This window comes from Sorghum bicolor, chromosome 10 (genome assembly GCF_000003195.3).
Source record: "Sorghum bicolor cultivar BTx623 chromosome 10, Sorghum_bicolor_NCBIv3, whole genome shotgun sequence".
NCBI classification, from domain to species: Eukaryota; Viridiplantae; Streptophyta; class Magnoliopsida; order Poales; family Poaceae; genus Sorghum; species Sorghum bicolor.
In genome coordinates this window covers 1,866,660-1,887,327 of record NC_012879.2, presented here as the reverse complement: position 1 = coordinate 1,887,327, position 20,668 = coordinate 1,866,660, and the positions used below count along the sequence as shown (strand labels likewise).

At 46.8% G+C, this 20,668-nt stretch overlaps 1 protein-coding gene, 1 long non-coding RNA gene and 2 pseudogenes across 2 annotated transcripts; 3 read left to right on the top strand and 1 right to left on the bottom strand.

Moving 5' to 3' along the window:
• On the bottom strand, window positions 5,579-6,163 carry LOC8069070 (fibroin heavy chain). The gene has a single exon (XM_002436375.2). It carries the CDS (start codon window positions 6,068-6,070, stop codon window positions 5,753-5,755), a length of 318 nt encoding a protein of 105 aa, XP_002436420.1. The 5' UTR covers window positions 6,071-6,163; the 3' UTR covers window positions 5,579-5,752.
• LOC110430815 lies at window positions 8,972-9,488 on the top strand. Its single transcript, XR_002448201.1, has 2 exons — window positions 8,972-9,102; window positions 9,213-9,488. It is a non-coding gene; the product is annotated as an uncharacterized LOC110430815 (long non-coding RNA).
• LOC8069069 lies at window positions 14,854-15,869 on the top strand (annotated as a pseudogene).
• Window positions 17,756-19,048, top strand: LOC110431318 (annotated as a pseudogene).

The window sequence follows — 20,668 nt, the reverse complement described above, 5'->3', positions numbered from 1 at the left end:
GCAAGTAGGCGACGCGAAGCCGGCAGGTGAGGTGAGGCGGCGCGCTGAGCCGCTGACCCCGATCGACGGACGCGAGCGACCAGCCTGCCTAGCTGACGCTAAAGGCTGAGCCGGTCAAGCCCGGTCGGACTACCACAGCGCAAAAAGAAATGGCGCGGCGGCGAGACGTGGCGGCTTTTGCGGTGGCCACGGGCAGGCGGGCGCGCGACACTTGGAGGGAGGGGTTTCAGGTGGCGCGATGTGCGTCTGTTCGGTTGGATTGGGGCAGGGCGGCGGCGTCGGCAGGCCACCGCCCCTGTGGTGCCGTGCCGTGCCGTGCCGTGCTGAAGGCAGCAGACAGGGGCCGAGCGCGGCTGGCCGGCGAGTTCCTCGTGGAGTTGCCCCCGGGCCGCGCGGGGCGGGGCCCTGCCGCCCTGGTGGACCGCTGAGTCGGTTCGGTTCGCCGTGGGTCGGCAGGGGGCGGTACTCGGTGCGACGTGGATGTTTGCCATCTTTTTCGGTGTCCGGCACGAAGGCGATGGATCAATCAATGGTCTGTTCGCGGTAGTCCAACCTTGGAGGGGAAAAAACAATTAACGAGACTGTTCTGCGGATAAGGTTTCCGGCACCGGTCCGGCGAGCTACGCTAGGCGTAGTAGCTCAGAAGGTACAAAAGCTGGCTTGGACGAAAAGTCACAGCCGGGACGGTGAACATTCCGGTCGTCGGTCGTCGAACTGCCACAGCAGCCGGGTACGTAGGCACGGTCAAAGCGACGATCCACGCATGTGGTTCGGTCTTTTTGGCTCCTGTGTTGACTTGGACGGCGCCGGGCGGATCGGATGCGCTCATCACTCAGCCCAGCCGCATCGCCTTGACTGGACGCCCCAACCGGGTCAAGGTGGAGGATGACTCGCCCCAGCACTCACCCCAGTAGTGTTTATCGATCCGCTCGGTGCACGCCAGGCAGGTGACTACTGTCACCAGCATATGGAGGATGTCCGCTCGGACATGGACGTGCGGCGTGGGCTACACTGCTGTGTAGATTATTGCTCTGCAGTGTCGTGTCAGCCTCGAGAAGGATTGCGAACGTGCCTTGCCTGCCTCTCTGTCTCTGTTGAGTGTTGAGCACCCGAGCCCATCCCTCCTCCTTGCTAGTATAGACTGCTAGTAGTTGCTACCGTGTCTCCTCGTGCGCTAAAATGTACTCAGGAACTTGTTTAGTTCGTAAAAATTTTGGTTTTTAGCTACTGTAATATTTTTATTTTTATTTGACAAACATTATCCAATTACAAAGTAATTAGACTCAAAAGATTCATGTTACAAATTACAGATAAACTGTGCAATTAGTTTTTATTTTCGTCTATATTTAATACTCCATTCATACGATCTATTTCTGGTACTCGTATCTACTTTAAGTCTGCAGTGCCATTGTGCATGTCATAAAGTCAACACACAAATCTCAAGTCGCCTTGTTTAGTTCATAAAAAAACTAAAAAATTTTCAAGATTTCACGGTACATCAAATCTTGCGGCACATGCATAGAGTATTAAATATAAATAAAAATAAAAATTAATTACACAGTTTATCTGTAAATCACGAGACGAATCTTTTAAGCCTGATTATTTTATAATTAAACAATATTTGTCAAATAAAAACGAAATTATTACTGTGTCAGAATTCAAAAAAAAAGTTCTAAACAAGGCCATATTCAGAGTTTCAGACTAATATACTATGTACTCAATTCATCCCAAGTTATAAATCGTTTGACTTTTTTAACACCAAATTTGACCAATCATCTTGTTCAAAAATTTATGTAAAATATCGTTTTTTTTGTTGTGGCTTAGTTTATTAATTAAAATTCTTCAAAATAACTTAAATTTGACTATTTTTTAATAAGACAGGTGATCAAATTTGGAGTTAACAAAGTTAAACATCTTATAATTTGGGATGGAGGAAGTAGTAATCTAGGCCTTGTTTAGTTCAAATTTTTTTTGTAAAATTGACAAATATTGTCCAGTCATGGACTAAACAGGCTCAAAAGATTCGTTTCACAAATTACAGTTGAACTATGTAATTAGTTTTTATTTTTGTCTATGTTTAATATTCTACGCATATGTCTAAAGATTTAATGTGACGGAGAATTTGAAAGATTTTATAAATTTTCTATAAACTAAATAAGGCCCTGACTATAAGCGCCGGAAATTGTACCAGAAGAATTCGGCATGCTAGTTGCTAGGCATGGCAAACATGAGGGGACGCACATGGCGATGCCGTGTTCTTATCCAGACGCCGACGCGGCGTGCAGTGAGAGTGAGACGGCAGGCCCGGTCCGGGTCGTCTCGTACCGGCAATTCTGGCTGCCTCCTCGCGAAGTTGGAATCGCACGTCGTCGCCGGCACAAGAGGCCTGGTCAGTGGTCAGATTTCGGCATGCATGCAGCAGGTTTCAGGGACTAGAGTGCCGGCCTTGTTCGTGAAAATAGAAGTTTTATAGGACGGTAACATATTTGTAAATATAACAATTAGGCCTTGTTTAGTTCGTAATTTTTTTAAAATTTTTCCGTCATATCGAATTTTTGGTCACATATATAGAGCATTAAATATAAACGAAAATAAATACTAATTGCATAGTTTACTAGTAATTTGTGAGATTAATCTTTTAAGTTCAATTACTACATGATTGCATAATGTTTGTTAAATAAAAACGAAAATGCTACGCGGCGATGAATTTCTGGCGAAAGCGTTCCGACGAACGTGACAGCATACGTCCGAACTTTCAGTTGGGCCGTGTTTAGTTCACCCTGAAATTCAAAAAAAAATTAAGATTCCCTCTCACGTCCAGTGCGACGACTGCGACACGGGGACGAATTTCTGGCAAACAGCGTTCCGACGAACGTGACAGCATGCGTCCGAACTAGGTGGGCCTTGTTTAGTTCATCCCGAAATCTAAAAAGTTTTCAAGATTTCCTGTCACATCGAATCTTGCGGCACATGCATGAAACATTAAATATAGACGAAAATAAAAACTAATTACACAGTTTGTCTGTAAATCGCGAGACGAATCTTTTGATCTTTGTTAGTTCATGATTGAACAATATTTGTCAAATAAAAACAAAAATACTACAGTAGCGAACTCCGAAATTTTTTCGCAATTCAACGTACGCAAACTTTAAAACTTGTCTATAGCAGCCACACAAATCTACGTACACTCATTGATGGTAGCCCACGAGACCCTACGACATGTCTATGCCTAGTTTGATTGTTTCGTTAAAGTTTAACTTCTGCCATATTAAATATTTATACACATATATAGAGTACTAAATATAAGTTATTTATAAAACTAAAAATATAGCTAGAGAGTAATTTATGATACGAATTTTTTAACTCTAATTAATCTATAATTAAACATTAATTGACAAATAAGATCAAAATACTACAATATTTGTTAAATTTTAACATTTTCAACCAAACACCCCCTTATTACTCCTATGACAATAGTACTGCAGATGAAACTAATTAGGGATTAGGCGGGTTTCCGAATCTAAGACGGTTGGACTTCGATCAATGGCTGGGCATGACGACGGTCTCGAGGCAGTTGAGCCCGTCCAACGCCGGCGCGAACTCGGCCTGCCGCCCCCGCGACAAGCTCGTGGAGACGTGGCGCGCTGCGGCTTCCCCGACTGCCAGCCTCGACGACACGTCGCCGCCGGCCCGGGCGTCCGCTGCGAGCTTCGCGCCGCTGCTCGCCGCCGTAGGCGAAGTCCACGGGCGCTTCGCAGAAGACCATCGACGTCACGAGCCTGTCCATCGCCGTCGACCTCGATGTCGCTGCTCTGATTGGTCGCGTCGGCTGAGGTGAGCTCGGTCTGTGCGTGTCTACGTAATGCTTTGGTGCCTTCGTGTTGCCCCTGTGCAAGGTCTTGTAGGGGTCAGCACGGACGCCCGGGAGCCGCGCGTGCCGGGGACGGAGTCGGAGTCCCAGAGGCACGCGTGCGTGGTGGAGGTGGAGACGCGGAAAGCGCCTGGACGCCCGGTGAATCTGCGGCCTGGCTCACGTGTCAGTGTCACGCACGCGGAAGCCGGTGCCGCGAGATGCTCGACGTGACGTGACAGTACGCGACATGTTGTTGTTCATCGATCCGCGCGCTTATTTTCCATACTGGAGGCCCACTGCCCTACCGTGGGCAAAGCAGCTGCCCTGCTTCATGGGCCGGGCCTTCAATCGGCTGTACAAACAGTCCGACCCTAGTACAGTAGAGATAGACTTATCATCGAAGTTCAAGTTTTTTTCTCGAACACTAAATTCAGGCCAAATGGTCTACCTCAACTCTTAAAACTAATTAGTCGCAAAAAAAATTAAAAATTAATTATCTCTCTATCACGGTTAGAATTTGTTACAAAGATGGTTTTCGTATTTGTAATTAAATTTTGCAATATATATTTGCTAAGTTTTTTTTGAACCATGAATGGAATATCTATAAGAATATAAAAATTCCAAGAAAAGTTCTAGATATATGTATTTGGATATTATAAAACAAAACAAAATACTTAAAAGCTCATGATAATATATTTGTAGCTTGAAAAATTGGATTTAGCTCTAGAAAAAAAAAATCTTTATGCAATGATATGAAAAATTATCAAGACATTCTAATAAATGCCAAAACGTGTTTTAAGAATTTTTCCCAAATAAACTGAGTTGCAACGAGCATGAATGTACTTAACGTTAATATATGTTGCATTCACGTTAGTTGAATTTTCTATGTGGATAGCTTCTAAAACACATTTATATTTTTCTTAAAGCGAAACCTATTCTCTAGAAGAATAGATATATTTTGATGATAAACACTGCTTTTGTGTTTCTCATGTCATGATATATCTCCAAGATTTTATTGAGACTTTTTATAAGCCTATTCGATGGTATAAACCTAAGTTAATATAGAAAAAAAAAAGTTTAATTTAATTTAAAAATGACCAAAACCACCTAAGATCCACTTCTAGATGGAGTAGAACCACTTAACCGGAGTGGTTTAAACGGTGTTGGGAGTTGAGGGAGATAATTCAGGCCTTGTTTAGTTTGCTAAAAATTTTGCAAAATTTTTCAGATTCTCCGTCACATCGAATCTTTAGACGTATGCATGAAGTATTAAATGTAGATGAAAATAAAAACTAATTGCACAGTTTGGTCGGAATTGACGAGACGAATCTTTTGAGCCTAGTTAGTCTATAATTAGACAATATTTGTCAAATACAAACGAAAGTGTTACTATTCATATTTTGCAAAATTTTTTGGAACTAAACAAGGCAGTGAAGGCGAAGAGGACCTTTTCTTTTTTCAAGAACTGGAACCACCGAGTGCTTTTTTTTTTGAACCACCGACTGCTTGAGAAGGAAGATGTACTCCGTAGTACTTGTCCATATTGTTTTCTTTTAAAGAAGATTACCTCTGCTTTCGAGAACGCAATTAGACTTGTCCATATTGTAACTGTGGACATCTTCACACACAGCGTAACCGCGGCCATCTAGACATGAAACATCGTTGTAAAAAGATACCAATAGTGCATCTCCTAACTTTTTACCGTTATTAGAAAAATTAGAGAGAGTCGCTCAACCTTTTTGTTGCGATTTGCTTTTTGTATACTAAAAAAAACATCATCCCATTTTTTTTCACAACTTCACCAGTCAAAAACACATGCGAAGTCCTAACATCTTGTCCAAACAAAGAACTCGCCAAGAACTTGGATCACGGCGCGCCGTGCAGCGTGCATACTGCATGTCAGTACGGAGCGACGACGGCGTCGAAGCAGAACCTCTCGTCGAAGTCCAACGCCGGGCAGGACCGCGTCGCGTTCGTGCTGGCGCCACTGTTCGCCTCCTTCTCGCCCGTCCTCTCGGCGGCGCGCTTCCCACCACCACTCCCCGCCGACGCCGATCTTGTGCCGCCCGCCGCCGCACCACCACCCCGGCTGTTGCCCTCCGCCTTGGCGCGCCCCGCGTCGCGGGCGAAGCTCTCCAGCGCGCCGGCGCTCATGCCGGGGCCGAAGACGTTGCAGGGCCCCGCGCCGACGAGGGACATGGCCAGGATCCTGTCCATGCCGCCGTCCTCTGCCCAGTTGCCCACTGCCTAGGCGACGGCGGCCGGCCGACGGGACGAAACGGTTTCTGTATAGGAGAGCACGTACGTACGTATGGGACGACGACCGGGGAAAGTTGCGATGCACACAACTGCTGCCGCCATATTTATATTTATTTATAGAGGCGTCGTGACCAAATCGGAGTCGGGTCATGTTCCGCCGGCGCCGCCGCCGCCGCCAACCGTGAGGACGTGCCCGTTTCGGATTCGCATTGACTCCAACGAAGGGATCACAGCCGTCCAGACTGTTTTGCTTCGCTATACAGACATGTTAGATTTTTTGCAAAGTCAACTAATTTTTTTTGTGTGACTTTGGCATTGTTTCGAAATTTTTTTAGTTTTCTATACTGTAGCACTTTTATTTTTATTTAGCAATTATTGTCTAATCATAGATCAAAAAATTCATCGCGATTTACAGATAAATTGTGCAATTAGTTTTTACTATTTTCGTCTATATTTAGTGATTCATGTATGTGCTGCAAGATTCGATGTGACGGAGAATATTGAAATTTTTTTAGTTTGTGAGGTAAACTAAACAAAGCCTTTATATGATTGTCTGCTACTTTGTCTAGATCGATGTGATAGATGTATACGTGGTCCCATGTTAAAAAGTCATATGCTAAAATTAAAAATCTCATGTTCACACCTTAAAATTTTAACAAAATCGATAGAAAATTTTGGATTTTGAATTAATGTCTAATGGATTTTGGATTTTGTTAGATCAAGTGATTATGGACATCCAAATCTAAATAGGTCCTATCCAAGTGCATCCAAAACAAGTAAAGTTCGATTGAACTTAATACATTACCACCTCTAAAAGGTGGTGGCCGGTCAGCGGCAGCATATCGAGTACATGCAAGAGGGATTAATTACCGAGGGAAAACAGAAATAGTTATTATTCTCTTTATTTTAAATTACAAGTTCTTTTGATTTTTCTACATACATAAATTTTGCTATACATTTAGATGTACATTATTATCTAGATATATAGTTTTTACTATTGTCGGCGTCTAGACTCGTCGTCTAGACACTAACGAGTATAAGTCTGCGTGTCTGACACTAACGAGTATAAGTCTACGTGTCTTCATAAACCCGGATGGTGATGCAAGTGGAACACAGAGAATTTATACTGGTTCGGGCTAAGGATGCCCTACGTCCAGTGTGAGATCAGGAGTCTGTATTGCCTTGCACCCAAGAGTGCTCGTAGTAGGGGTATACAAGCAGGTTGCGAGAGAGGGCTAAGTCCCAGGTCTCGACTTTGTGTGGTGGACATAGCGCTACTTGCTACTCTGGTGTGTGCGTGAACTTGCTTGGAGTTCTAGTGTTGTGTGTGTGTGTCTTGAGTCTTGGATCTTGCTTGTGTGCCCTGGCTCCCCTTTTATAGTTTCAAGGGGACACAGGGTTTTTACATGTGTGACCGGTGATCTCCTTCTTGAATGGTGAAGCCACAGTCCCGACCCTATAGAGGCTTGCCCATCCCGTCCTTGAGACATGGCTGACAGTATGGTTGCTCCTGTGGAGGGTCGCCGAGCCCTGTTGAGGTCGTGGGGGTCGGATCGGTGACACTGCTGTAGGTCCTGTAATTGTAGGAGAAGACAGCCAATAGTGACACTGGTTAACCTTTCCCATACCCATTTTACTGTGAGGCGGTACACCACAGTGAAAGAGGTAAGGCTGTATAGTGAAAGAGGTAAGGCTACAGTAGCCGGGGTGGTTGGAATAGTCGCTGCCATGCCCTGGCGCGATATGGGGATCACAACGTCCGTCATGTCGAGGGTACAATTATCGTGCGTCGGAAGCCTGGCTCCAACGTGGGGGCTCGGGTGAGGCGGAACTTGCGCCCGAGGCCAAGAGGTCGGGCGAGTCGGAGCTTACGCTCGAGGCCAAGGGGTCGGGCGAGCCAGGGCTTACGCCCGAGGCCAAGGGGTAAGGGCGAGCCGGAGCCCGCGCCCGAGCCCTGGTGATCACGGGTGGTTTGTTTTGTCTCCTTTTTTGCGATTTTTATTCCTCTGATTTGGGTATCTCTTTTTATGGTACCTAACAACTATACATCTAATAATGTCAGAAACGTGTAATTTGAAATAGAGGGTGTACTAAATACTATTAACTATATAAATTTATTCTTAATTTGCTTGTGTCAATTCAACTATCCGCAAACTACCTTAAAGTAACATTGGTGCCTTCCAACAATATAGCAAAATCTCTAAAAAGAATTCCACAGAATTGGCCCAACTAATTATAACCAATTCTATACAACTTATTCTAAAATATAAACAGTTCTATTCTATTTCACCCCTACGAACACATATAGGCAAACCCTATCCCTATTTTATTGTTCTAAAATATAACCATTTCTATATTCTATTTCACCCCTACGAACATATGTAGGCAAACCCTATTCAAGGGGGCGTCTCGTTGTCGATGAAGACGTCGCCTACTAGGCTATCACTGAAAGCATAGCGTCGTTAAATCCTGAAATAAATCTAGGAAAATGTGAGTACACATGCCAAGTTGAGAACTTGAACCCCGTTAGACAGGTTCCGCCACAAACAGTTGATCAGTTTGCTATTTGTTCTAAACTTAATGCAATTAATTATAACCAATTCAATTCTATCATTCTAAAATTAACACAATTATTTAACTAGTTTATCTTCCATATATGTAAGCTTAGAATCGAGGTCAAACCTAACTCTTTTCTACAATCCATATCTTTATATTTATCTACAAATCAATGCAATTAGTGGTTATTATTAATATGCTTTAAACTTCTATGGCCCAGTTTTAGAACTAATCTGTTGGAACTCTATATTAGCCCTCCATCCGCTGTATAAATGTCTGTCATTCCTTTTGTTCTCCATCACAAATAATCACAAGCTAATTATTTGTCAACCACAGTTCCAGAGTAACACATCTAGATAGCTAGGATAAGATGAGGAGGGCTAATATGGTTCTGCTCCTGGCACTGGCAGTTGGCTTCCTCATGCTGGCTTCCGGTACCCACTAATTTCTTGTTCTCCGTCTTATAGTTCATTGTTTCAGCAGCTCTGAATATATAGCTGACTGAATGTTTATTCTCTGTTCTTTCCATTGGTGTTGTTTACAGATGCTGTAGCCGTCAAGAAAAGGTGTACGTCTAAAAAGATCCCGACACTGGGTGCATGTGATCCCAAAACTTGCGATCAAAACGCTAAAAAGGATTCCGTCGCCGATGGATTTCGATGCCCATATGCGGCTTGCATCATACAGGGCCGTTGTGTTGCTGGAAGTTGCCAGCGCATCATTTGCGAAAAATAGATACTGACCGGCTATATATGGTGGTTAGGAGGATGCCATGCATGATGTATACTGACATAAATTAAATAAAGTTTCATATTGAATCTTTTTTTCGAAAGATCCGTTACCGGCTTTCATCGAATTAGATAAGAGCAATTACAACATGAATTAGCGGCACAAGACGCGCCACTACCACAATTTGCCCAGGACCTAAACTGAGGTCCCAAGCCACCCCTACCATCTAAAAGTGATTTACATTAGTAATAGAAGACAACTATTAAAAGAAGCTAGTAAAGGGAGATTCCTAAGGGGGACTCGTCGTTATCGACTGGGGGTTGGTGAGCTGCTCCAGTCCTGTGTTTCCTGCTGTTATGCAGTTACGCACTGCATCACGAATGGAATGCACAATCTGCTGAATTGTCTTTGCTGCTTTCTGGAAAACCCTATTGTTTCTTTCGAGCCACAGCTCCCAGATCACAAGGGCGATGACTGATCCGACTCCAGGACGAACAGATTAGGGGGCGTCAGCTATCAGCGCAACAAACCAGTCTTGTAGATGTTCAGTTTGTGTCCAGTTTTCAGGAAGCAAGGATGACGCCTGAATCCAAGTCCCCACCTGTTTCCAGATTTCCTTGGTCACTGGGCACTCACAGAAGAGATGGTGTGCAGTTTCCAAGTTCCTCAGGCATAGTTGGCAGAAATATTCGTTTGGCCATCCCCTTGCTTGCAGTCGGGCTGCTGTCCAGACACGGTTTTGTAGCAGTAGCCATAAGAAGAATTTGCATTTCGGAGGGGCTTTGATCTTCCATAGCTGCGTTGCATGCTCGCATTTAGTTCTTGCAATGAAGTGTGCTGCATAAGCCGAGCCAGCCGAGTAGGCACCATCTGATGTTAGCACCCAACTGATGGTGTCTTGCCGAGAATTATCTAGCACTATGTCTTCCAGCAACTCCCAAAGTTCCAAGTATTCAGCAATGATCGGTTGGCTTAGGTTGTGGTCAGTATCACTGATCCATTTGTTGTCAGTCAGCGCTTGCGCCACCGACCTATTTTTCCTTTTGCTATGCCTGTGCAGTAGCGGGAAACGTGAAGCTAGAGCCTCACCATTAAGCCACCTTGAATTCCAGAAGGACGCTTTCTTACCATTACCAAGCTCGACGACTGTGGCAGCATTGAAGAGTGCTTTATCTTCCTCAGTCACCGGTATCTGTAGGCCTTCCCAGGGTCTTGGTCTGTCGTCCCAACTAAACCAAAGCCATCTGAGCCTAAGAGACTGGCTGAAATAATCAAGGTCTTTGATGCCCAGACCACCGTAAGGCTGTGGTGTACAGACTGTTGCCCATGCCACCTTACATTTACCTCCAGTGAGTTCACCATCTCCAGCCCATAAGAATTTTCTCCTCATCTTATCAATCTCTTTTAAGAATTGTTTTGGCGCCTTGATGACAGTTAGGAGATACACTGGCAGCGAGCTGAGCACGGATTTCACCAGCTCGCGTCGACCCGCAACATTGACGAGCTTACCTTGCCATCCAGCTAGCTTGCTCTTTGCTCTATCTTGTATGTACTGCAGGTGTACCATTCTCGTCCTCCCAATAGTGAGAGGCAGTCCCAGGTATTGGATAGGGAAAGAAACTCTATTTCCTACGAGGTCACCAAGTATTTCATCCATGTCGAGATCAGCACATCTGACAGTGGCCACTGAGCTTTTTGCCATATTTATGTTCAGTCCAGTGGCCTCTCCAAATGCCTTCATTGTCCTCATGATGCAAGCAATGTCTTCCTTGACTGGGTTGGTGAAAATCATTACATCATCAGCATATAGCGAGAGACGTAGCCTGGCTTGTCGACCTTTGAGCGGCGTTAGGTGCCCTTCTTCAGTGGCAATGTCAAAGATCCTGCTCAGTACATCCATTGCCAAAATGAATAAATAAGGCGACAGAGGATCGCCCTGTCTTAAGCCCCGTGCATGCATCAGTTTTGGCCCTGCGCTCCCATTTAGCATAACCCTTGATGATGAGAATCTAAGCAACGCTGTTAACCAGTTTGTCCACCTTGTGCTGAAGTCTCTATGGCTTAGCATTTGTAATAGATACTCCCAGGATACAGTATCGAACGCTTTGCTGATGTCTAGCTTGATCAGGCAGATCGGTGTTCTAGTTCTGTGGTAGTGTCTGACTAGCCCCCTGACATACACAAAGTTGTCTTGGATGCACCTGCCCTTGATAAACGCACTTTGTGAATCAGCTATCAGTTTGTCTATGTAGCTGGACAGCCGTGTAGCTAGGACCTTGGTGACAAGCTTGGCAAAAGAGTGAATCAAACTAATTGGCCGAAAGTCCTTTGTTTCAGTAGCAACTTCAACCTTCGGTATCAAGACCACCTGTGCCCCGTTTAGCTGCTCTAAGGATGCAAACTGCTGTATGTGAATGCTGTGGAAGGCACTCATAATGTCAGGTTTGATAATAGGCCAGCAATGCTTGTAAAAGTCGCTTGTGAAACCATCAGGCCCTGGCGCCTTGCCAGTTAGAAGGCTGTTGATAGCTAGCTCAATTTCACTAACATTGAAGGGTCGGTCAAGCTCTAGACCCGGTAATTCCTGTAGCCTGGGCAGATCAAGACGGTCCCAATTGAAGGCTCTGGAGCGTGGCACTTTTTTGCCCATTAGGTTGGAGAAGTGTTCATGAATGATTTGCTCCTTCTCATTGTGCTTCCAGGTTAACGTACCATCTTGTCTTTTCAAAGCATAAATATATTTCCTTCTCCTTCTTGCACTCATCTTCAGGTGGAAGAATCTCGTGCAAGCGTCACCTGATTTGAGCCAGGTTATTCTTGATGCCTGCCTTCGCCTGGATCTTTCTACAGCAGCAAGTCCAAGGGCCCTCAGCTTAAGCTCTTTTCTCAGCAGCAGCTCATTGTAAGACAGCTGTCTGTTTTCTTGGGCAGTGTCCAAGCGCAGAATAACTTCCTTTGCAATATGGAGCTGTAGTCTGATATTGCTAAATAGTGGCTTGCTCCATGCTCTCAGGGCCTTGGCAGTAAGAAACAATTTTTGTTGGAGCACCGATAGAGCATTGCCTCTTTGTTCCTTTTCCCAAGCTTGTTGTACCACCTGACTGAACCCTTGAACGTGCAGCCAATGATTCTCAAACTTGAAAGAAGATTTCCGCGGCACCTTATCAATTCTGTTGAGGATGATCGGGCAGTGATCTGAAACTCCAGTTGACATGGCGTTCAGGCCATAATTTGGGAAGCTCTCCTCCCACTCAGAGTTGCAGAAAGCTCTATCCAGGCGTACCAGGGTTGGGTTGTCTCTCTCATTTGACCAAGTGAATTTTCTGTTGTGAAGGCATATTTCTAGCAATTCACAGTCATCAATTGCAGCTCTGAATTTTCCCATGAGTCGACGATTGAGGTTAAGGTTGTTCTTATCACTAGCTTGGTAGATTAGATTGAAGTCCCCTGCAATCAGCCATGGTACTCCATTCGCTGGTTTTAACAGTTCCTCCTATCGTCTGCAGGGCCATAACAGGTGGTGATCCTGAATGATGTGTTAGACATCAGCACCGTTACTGTTGCAGAAATGGTAAAAATTCTGTGATCTAACTCAGTGACCAAGACAACATCTTTATCCCAGCCCAAGAGGACACCACCCCTAGTTCCCTCAGCATCTAGTGAGTAATAAGAGGATAGTCTATGGCCGATGGACTCCAGGATGATGGCCGGGGTCATTGTGTCAATTTTAGTCTCCTGCAGACAGACGATTGCAGGCCTCGCACAAGTGGTTGTTTCCCTTACTAACTCCCTGCGCGCCGCGTCATTCAGCCCCCGCACATTCCAACTCAAGATGGTTAAATCAGCACTACTCATTATGACACCCAAGCAACACCATTTCATTAACTAGGACGAACATGACCCATACAACAGTGACAGCTGAGGCATCCAGCCTGCTGTGGTTTCTTGACACGACACCAACGTCCACACTACCGGTACAGACCCACAACAAACACAGGCTCATACATCTGCCTGTCCATTTCCATCCACAGCAAACCAACTACGGTCTTAGGCTAAAACTTGTACCTGGCAACATGAACTCACTACTACTACAGCTCCAACTCACCGAGGACCTTGCTACAGCACCGGCTAAACATGGCCCCTGATCAACGACACAGAGGTGTTGCTTAAACATATAGAACATGAGGAGCTCTCGCCTGCATCAGCACAGTCACTGTATCAGCTGAACCTCATCTGTTCCTCCCTCCGCCACCATGACCTGTGCAGCCGCTGCAATCGCCGGGCCACTGTCCAGCGATACAGTGACTGTGCTTCATATTGAATCACCAATTTATATATATATGAAGTTCATTATAGACTTTTGCGAATAATATCATGTGAAACACAGCTCATAGGGCAGCAGGCCATAAAAGCTCCAGTGCTCCCGTACCTGGCAGTGGCACCAAGTCTTCGAAGAAATCACAATTTTGGCTTCCAAGAAATCACACAGATGATAGACTAGTATATTACCCGTGCTAACGCTACGGTGACATTAGAAAAAAATTATAAAACTAAAAAAAATCATAAAACTAAAAAACAAACCTACCCCACTAACAAAAAAGTCTATATGAAAATTACAGTATTTCATTTGGGAACATATATTTGATTTTAACAAATGCTATGTAGAAAAGTTGAGAAACACAACTGATCTACAAATGCCCATCATTTGTCTTGTAACTTTGGTAACAATTGTAGTTAGTGTAGATGTATACCTGCCTTATTGGACAAACAAGCAAGAAAAACAAAATTGTAGAGATCGATTAAAGGAATAATAAAACAAAAAATGCCTAACAAAATCAGGCACCAGTCTATCACGCAATGCCAAGAAGACAAGTAAACACTAAATTATACATAAGGCTAAAGAGAAATTAAAATACTCCTGTTCAGAAGTTTCAGATGATCTAGATCATTGTTCCCCCTCAAAAGATTCCTGCTGAAAAGAACATAATGAGAAGTTCAAAAGGGAAAAAAAAGAAAAATAAAGAAACGGTTCCAGATTTGACTTGTTAAGGCATAACCAAACCTCCACAGCCTCTGACCCACCATGGTGATTGATGCATTGTTTCATGGAAGCTACATTATCATCTAACTCCTGCAAAGAACCAAACTAAGAGTTGAAACTCATGAATCACTTATTAAATGATGACGCTAAGGATGGAAAGATAGTGTATCTTGGTCCAACCTTTAGAGCTTCCAAACCACCACAATGGGCAACTCGCTGCTTCTTGACACAGTCATTGTCACAAGGAATCAAGAATGACTGGGTCGCACTCCGCTTCTGTTTCATCCCCCACTGCTCGCTGTAATCACAGTCACCCGTCAAAAGCAGGATAGCACTCGAGCAACAAGATTACTCTAGTGGCTAGCAGCAACTTTCCAGAAAGACGCGGCCGGGCAGTGCCGCTGGTGCCCAGCTAGCAGTTGAGTACGTCGTTAGCCGGGCGAGCCATGGAGAAGAAGACGGTGGTGCTGTATCCGGGCGTCGGCGTCGGCCACCTCGCGCCGATGCTCGAGCTGGCCAAGGCGTTCCTCCGCCACGGTGGAGACCAGGTCGACGTCGCCATCGCGGTCTTCGAGCCGCCCGTCTACGCCAACGGCTTCGCCTCCACGGTCGCGCGCGCCAAGGCCTCCAACGCCTCCGTCGCCTTGCACGTGCTTCCCCCGCCACCGCCGCCGCCGGCGGCCTCCGACGACGCCGAGCCTGATGTCCCCTTGGCCCGGATGCTCCGCTTCCTCCGCGCCACGAATGCGCCGCTCCGCGACTTCCTTCGCGCGCTGTCGTCGTCGTCGTCGTCGTCGTCGCTGCGTCCAGGCGATCGTCCTCGACATGTTCTGCGCCGACGCGCTCGACGTCGCCGCCGAGCTTGGCCTGCCCGCCTACTTCTTCTTCCCCTCGGGCACCGCCGGCCTCGCCTGCTTCCTCGGCCTCCCCGCCATGCGCGCCAGAGTGGGCACCAGCTTCGCGGCGCTCGGGAACTCCGCCGTCCTGTCGTTCCCGGGCGCTCCTCCGTTCACGGTTGCGGACCTGGCGCAGGGGCTGGCGGACGACGGCGAGGCGTGCAAGGGCATCATCGGCGTGGCTGCCCGGATGCCGGAAGCCCGCGGCATCCTCATCAACTCCTTCGAGTCGCTGGAGCCGCGCGCGATGTGGGCGCTCAGGGACGGGCTGTGCGTGCCGGACCGCCCCACGCCGCCGGTCTACTGCGTCGGGCCAAGAATGGGACAAGAAGTCCGCCGTGCTCCTCTTGAGATCAAAGTCTGCCCCGTCACCTACCACCGCCACCACCGGAGCCGAGGAACCGACATCGACATCCATTGCGGCCGAGAGGCTCCGCCTGGCGCCCGGGTCCCCGCCGCTGGGCGACCTCACGGGGAGCACCGATGCCGCCGCCGCGGCACGGGTGGAAAGCGAACGGGCGAGGTAGCCCTCTAGGGACCCCTTGGCGCCGCCGGGGCTCTCATGCTGCGTCTCGGGTCGCGGCGACTCGTCCTTGCGCGACGAGGGCCTCCGCTTCTTGGCCGGGAAGAACTACGGTGAGCCGGATCGCGGGGAGAATTAGCGCTTGAGGCCAGCCCGACGCGGTCCTCCAAAGAGTAGAGATGTGATGTAAGGTCGTGATCATACTTCTAATCTGGGCCGTCTAATCTGTATGACATATGTTGTGAGTCGTTGATCTTGTTGGTGGGATTTGTCTGGAGAAGATTTCAATTATAGTAGAGATGACACCCAAGCAACATCATTTCATTAACTAGGACGAACATGACCCATACAACAGTGACAGCTGAGGCATCCAGCCTGCTGTGGTTTCTTGACACGACACCAACGTCCACACTACCGGTACAGACCCACAACAAACACAGGCTCATACATCTGCCTGTCCATTTCCATCCACAGCAAACCAACTACGGTCTTAGGCTAAAACTTCTACCTGGCAACATGAACTCACTACTACTACAGCTCCAACTCACCGAGGACCTTGCTACAGCACCGGCTAAACATGGCCCCTGATCAACGACACAGAGGTGTTGCTTAAACATATAGAACATGAGGAGCTCTCGCCTGCATCAGCACAGTCACTGTATCAGCTGAACCTCATCTGTTCCTCCCTCCGCCACCATGACCTGTGCAGCCGCTGCAATCGCCGGGCCACTGTCCAGCGATACAGTGACTGTGCTTCATATTGAATCACCAATTTATATATATATGAAGTTCATTATAGACTTTTGCGAATAATATCATGTGAAACACAGCTCATAGGGCAGCAGGCCATAAAAGCTCCAGTGCTCCCGTACCTGGCAGTGGCACCAAGTCTTCGAAGAAATCACAATTTTGGCTTCCAAGAAATCACACAGATGATAGACTAGTATATTACCCGTGCTAACGCTACGGTGACATTAGAAAAAAATTATAAAACTAAAAAAAATCATAAAACTAAAAAACAAACCTACCCCACTAACAAAAAAGTCTATATGAAAATTACAGTATTTCATTTGGGAACATATATTTGATTTTAACAAATGCTATGTAGAAAAGTTGAGAAACACAACTGATCTACAAATGCCCATCATTTGTCTTGTAACTTTGGTAACAATTGTAGTTAGTGTAGATGTATACCTGCCTTATTGGACAAACAAGCAAGAAAAACAAAATTGTAGAGATCGATTAAAGGAATAATAAAACAAAAAATGCCTAACAAAATCAGGCACCAGTCTATCACGCAATGCCAAGAAGACAAGTAAACACTAAATTATACATAAGGCTAAAGAGAAATTAAAATACTCCTGTTCAGAAGTTTCAGATGATCTAGATCATTGTTCCCCCTCAAAAGATTCCTGCTGAAAAGAACATAATGAGAAGTTCAAAAGGGAAAAAAAAGAAAAATAAAGAAACGGTTCCAGATTTGACTTGTTAAGGCATAACCAAACCTCCACAGCCTCTGACCCACCATGGTGATTGATGCATTGTTTCATGGAAGCTACATTATCATCTAACTCCTGCAAAGAACCAAACTAAGAGTTGAAACTCATGAATCACTTATTAAATGATGACGCTAAGGATGGAAAGATAGTGTATCTTGGTCCAACCTTTAGAGCTTCCAAACCACCACAATGGGCAACTCGCTGCTTCTTGACACAGTCATTGTCACAAGGAATCAAGAATGACTGGGTCGCACTCCGCTTCTGTTTCATCCCCCACTGCTCGCTGTAATCACAGTCACCCGTCAAAAGCAGGATAGCACTCGAGCAACAAGATTACTCTAGTGGCTAGCAGCAACTTTCCAGAAAGACGCGGCCGGGCAGTGCCGCTGGTGCCCAGCTAGCAGTTGAGTACGTCGTTAGCCGGGCGAGCCATGGAGAAGAAGACGGTGGTGCTGTATCCGGGCGTCGGCGTCGGCCACCTCGCGCCGATGCTCGAGCTGGCCAAGGCGTTCCTCCGCCACGGTGGAGACCAGGTCGACGTCGCCATCGCGGTCTTCGAGCCGCCCGTCTACGCCAACGGCTTCGCCTCCACGGTCGCGCGCGCCAAGGCCTCCAACGCCTCCGTCGCCTTGCACGTGCTTCCCCCGCCACCGCCGCCGCCGGCGGCCTCCGACGACGCCGAGCCTGATGTCCCCTTGGCCCGGATGCTCCGCTTCCTCCGCGCCACGAATGCGCCGCTCCGCGACTTCCTTCGCGCGCTGTCGTCGTCGTCGTCGTCGTCGTCGCTGCGTCCAGGCGATCGTCCTCGACATGTTCTGCGCCGACGCGCTCGACGTCGCCGCCGAGCTTGGCCTGCCCGCCTACTTCTTCTTCCCCTCGGGCACCGCCGGCCTCGCCTGCTTCCTCGGCCTCCCCGCCATGCGCGCCAGAGTGGGCACCAGCTTCGCGGCGCTCGGGAACTCCGCCGTCCTGTCGTTCCCGGGCGCTCCTCCGTTCACGGTTGCGGACCTGGCGCAGGGGCTGGCGGACGACGGCGAGGCGTGCAAGGGCATCATCGGCGTGGCTGCCCGGATGCCGGAAGCCCGCGGCATCCTCATCAACTCCTTCGAGTCGCTGGAGCCGCGCGCGATGTGGGCGCTCAGGGACGGGCTGTGCGTGCCGGACCGCCCCACGCCGCCGGTCTACTGCGTCGGGCCAAGAATGGGACAAGAAGTCCGCCGTGCTCCTCTTGAGATCAAAGTCTGCCCCGTCACCTACCACCGCCACCACCGGAGCCGAGGAACCGACATCGACATCCATTGCGGCCGAGAGGCTCCGCCTGGCGCCCGGGTCCCCGCCGCTGGGCGACCTCACGGGGAGCACCGATGCCGCCGCCGCGGCACGGGTGGAAAGCGAACGGGCGAGGTAGCCCTCTAGGGACCCCTTGGCGCCGCCGGGGCTCTCATGCTGCGTCTCGGGTCGCGGCGACTCGTCCTTGCGCGACGAGGGCCTCCGCTTCTTGGCCGGGAAGAACTACGGTGAGCCGGATCGCGGGGAGAATTAGCGCTTGAGGCCAGCCCGACGCGGTCCTCCAAAGAGTAGAGATGTGATGTAAGGTCGTGATCATACTTCTAATCTGGGCCGTCTAATCTGTATGACATATGTTGTGAGTCGTTGATCTTGTTGGTGGGATTTGTCTGGAGAAGATTTCAATTATAGTAGAGATGACACCCAAGCAACATCATTTCATTAACTAGGACGAACATGACCCATACAACAGTGACAGCTGAGGCATCCAGCCTGCTGTGGTTTCTTGACACGACACCAACGTCCACACTACCGGTACAGACCCACAACAAACACAGGCTCATACATCTGCCTGTCCATTTCCATCCACAGCAAACCAACTACGGTCTTAGGCTAAAACTTCTACCTGGCAACATGAACTCACTACTACTACAGCTCCAACTCACCGAGGACCTTGCTACAGCACCGGCTAAACATGGCCCCTGATCAACGACACAGAGGTGTTGCTTAAACATATAGAACATGAGGAGCTCTCGCCTGCATCAGCACAGTCACTGTATCAGCTGAACCTCATCTGTTCCTCCCTCCGCCACCATGACCTGTGCAGCCGCTGCAATCGCCGGGCCACTGTCCAGCGATACAGTGACTGTGCTTCATATTGAATCACCAATTTATATATATATGAAGTTCATTATAGACTTTTGCGAATAATATCATGTGAAACACAGCTCATAGGGCAGCAGGCCATAAAAGCTCCAGTGCTCCCGTACCTGGCAGTGGCACCAAGTCTTCCAAGAAATCACAATTTTGGCTTCCAAGAAATCACACAGATGATAGACTAGCTAGTACCACCGGTATTATTGAGCAATCACACCGGTATATGATATCTCTACGAACAATTAGCACACAGAACAATAACTCCACTACTAGTCCATTTATCTACTCGCAATATATTACTGATCGGTACTTAATTACACAGTAAGATATTACATACTATATGGGTTGCACGTCCCAGACCCTAAAACTTAAAACCTCATATTCAAACCTTTGATTTTTTTTGCAAAATCAGCTAATTTTTTAGATGACTTGATATGATTGCCACTAATTTATGTAGACTAGTGTGACTAATGTATATGTGAGATCCATGTAAAAAACGGACCTTAAAATTAAAACCTCACACTACACCTTAAAAATTTAGTGAAACTTGGCTACTTTCTGTACACCAATTTGAATAGATGCATACATGGGTAAAAGCTGAACCTAAAATTAAAAACCTAGCATCCACATATTAAATTTTAGCAAAGTCGACTGTTTCTTTAAGACGACTTTATATATATGATATCTGCTACTTTGTCTAGATCGATGTGACTAGATGTTATACATGGACCCATGTTAAAAGTCGGACGCTAATTTGTTTTAAAAAAAATCTCATATTTACACCTTAAAATTTTAGCAAAATCGATCGAAAGTTTTGGATTTTGAATTAATGCCTAATGGATTTTTGAATTTGTTAGATCAAATGATTAGGACATTCAAATCCAAATAGGTCCCATCTAAGTGCATCTAAAACAAGTAAAATTTGATTGTACTTAATCCACTACCACCTCTACAAGGCAGTGGCGGGTCAGCGGTAGTGTTCCAGGATATACAGGAGCGATTAATTACTAAGAAAAAATAGGAATAATAACTATTCTCTCTATTTCAAATTGCAAGGAATTTTGGTTTTTCTGGGAACGTAGATTTTACTATGCATTTAGATGTATATTATGTCTAGGTACATATTTTTTGCTGTCTCTAAAAATGGAA

Coding starts and splice junctions, on each gene's coding strand:
- LOC8069070 (XM_002436375.2), bottom strand. CDS start 6,070: ATGGACAGGATCCTGGCCATGTCCCTCGTCGGCGCGGGGCCCTGCAAC.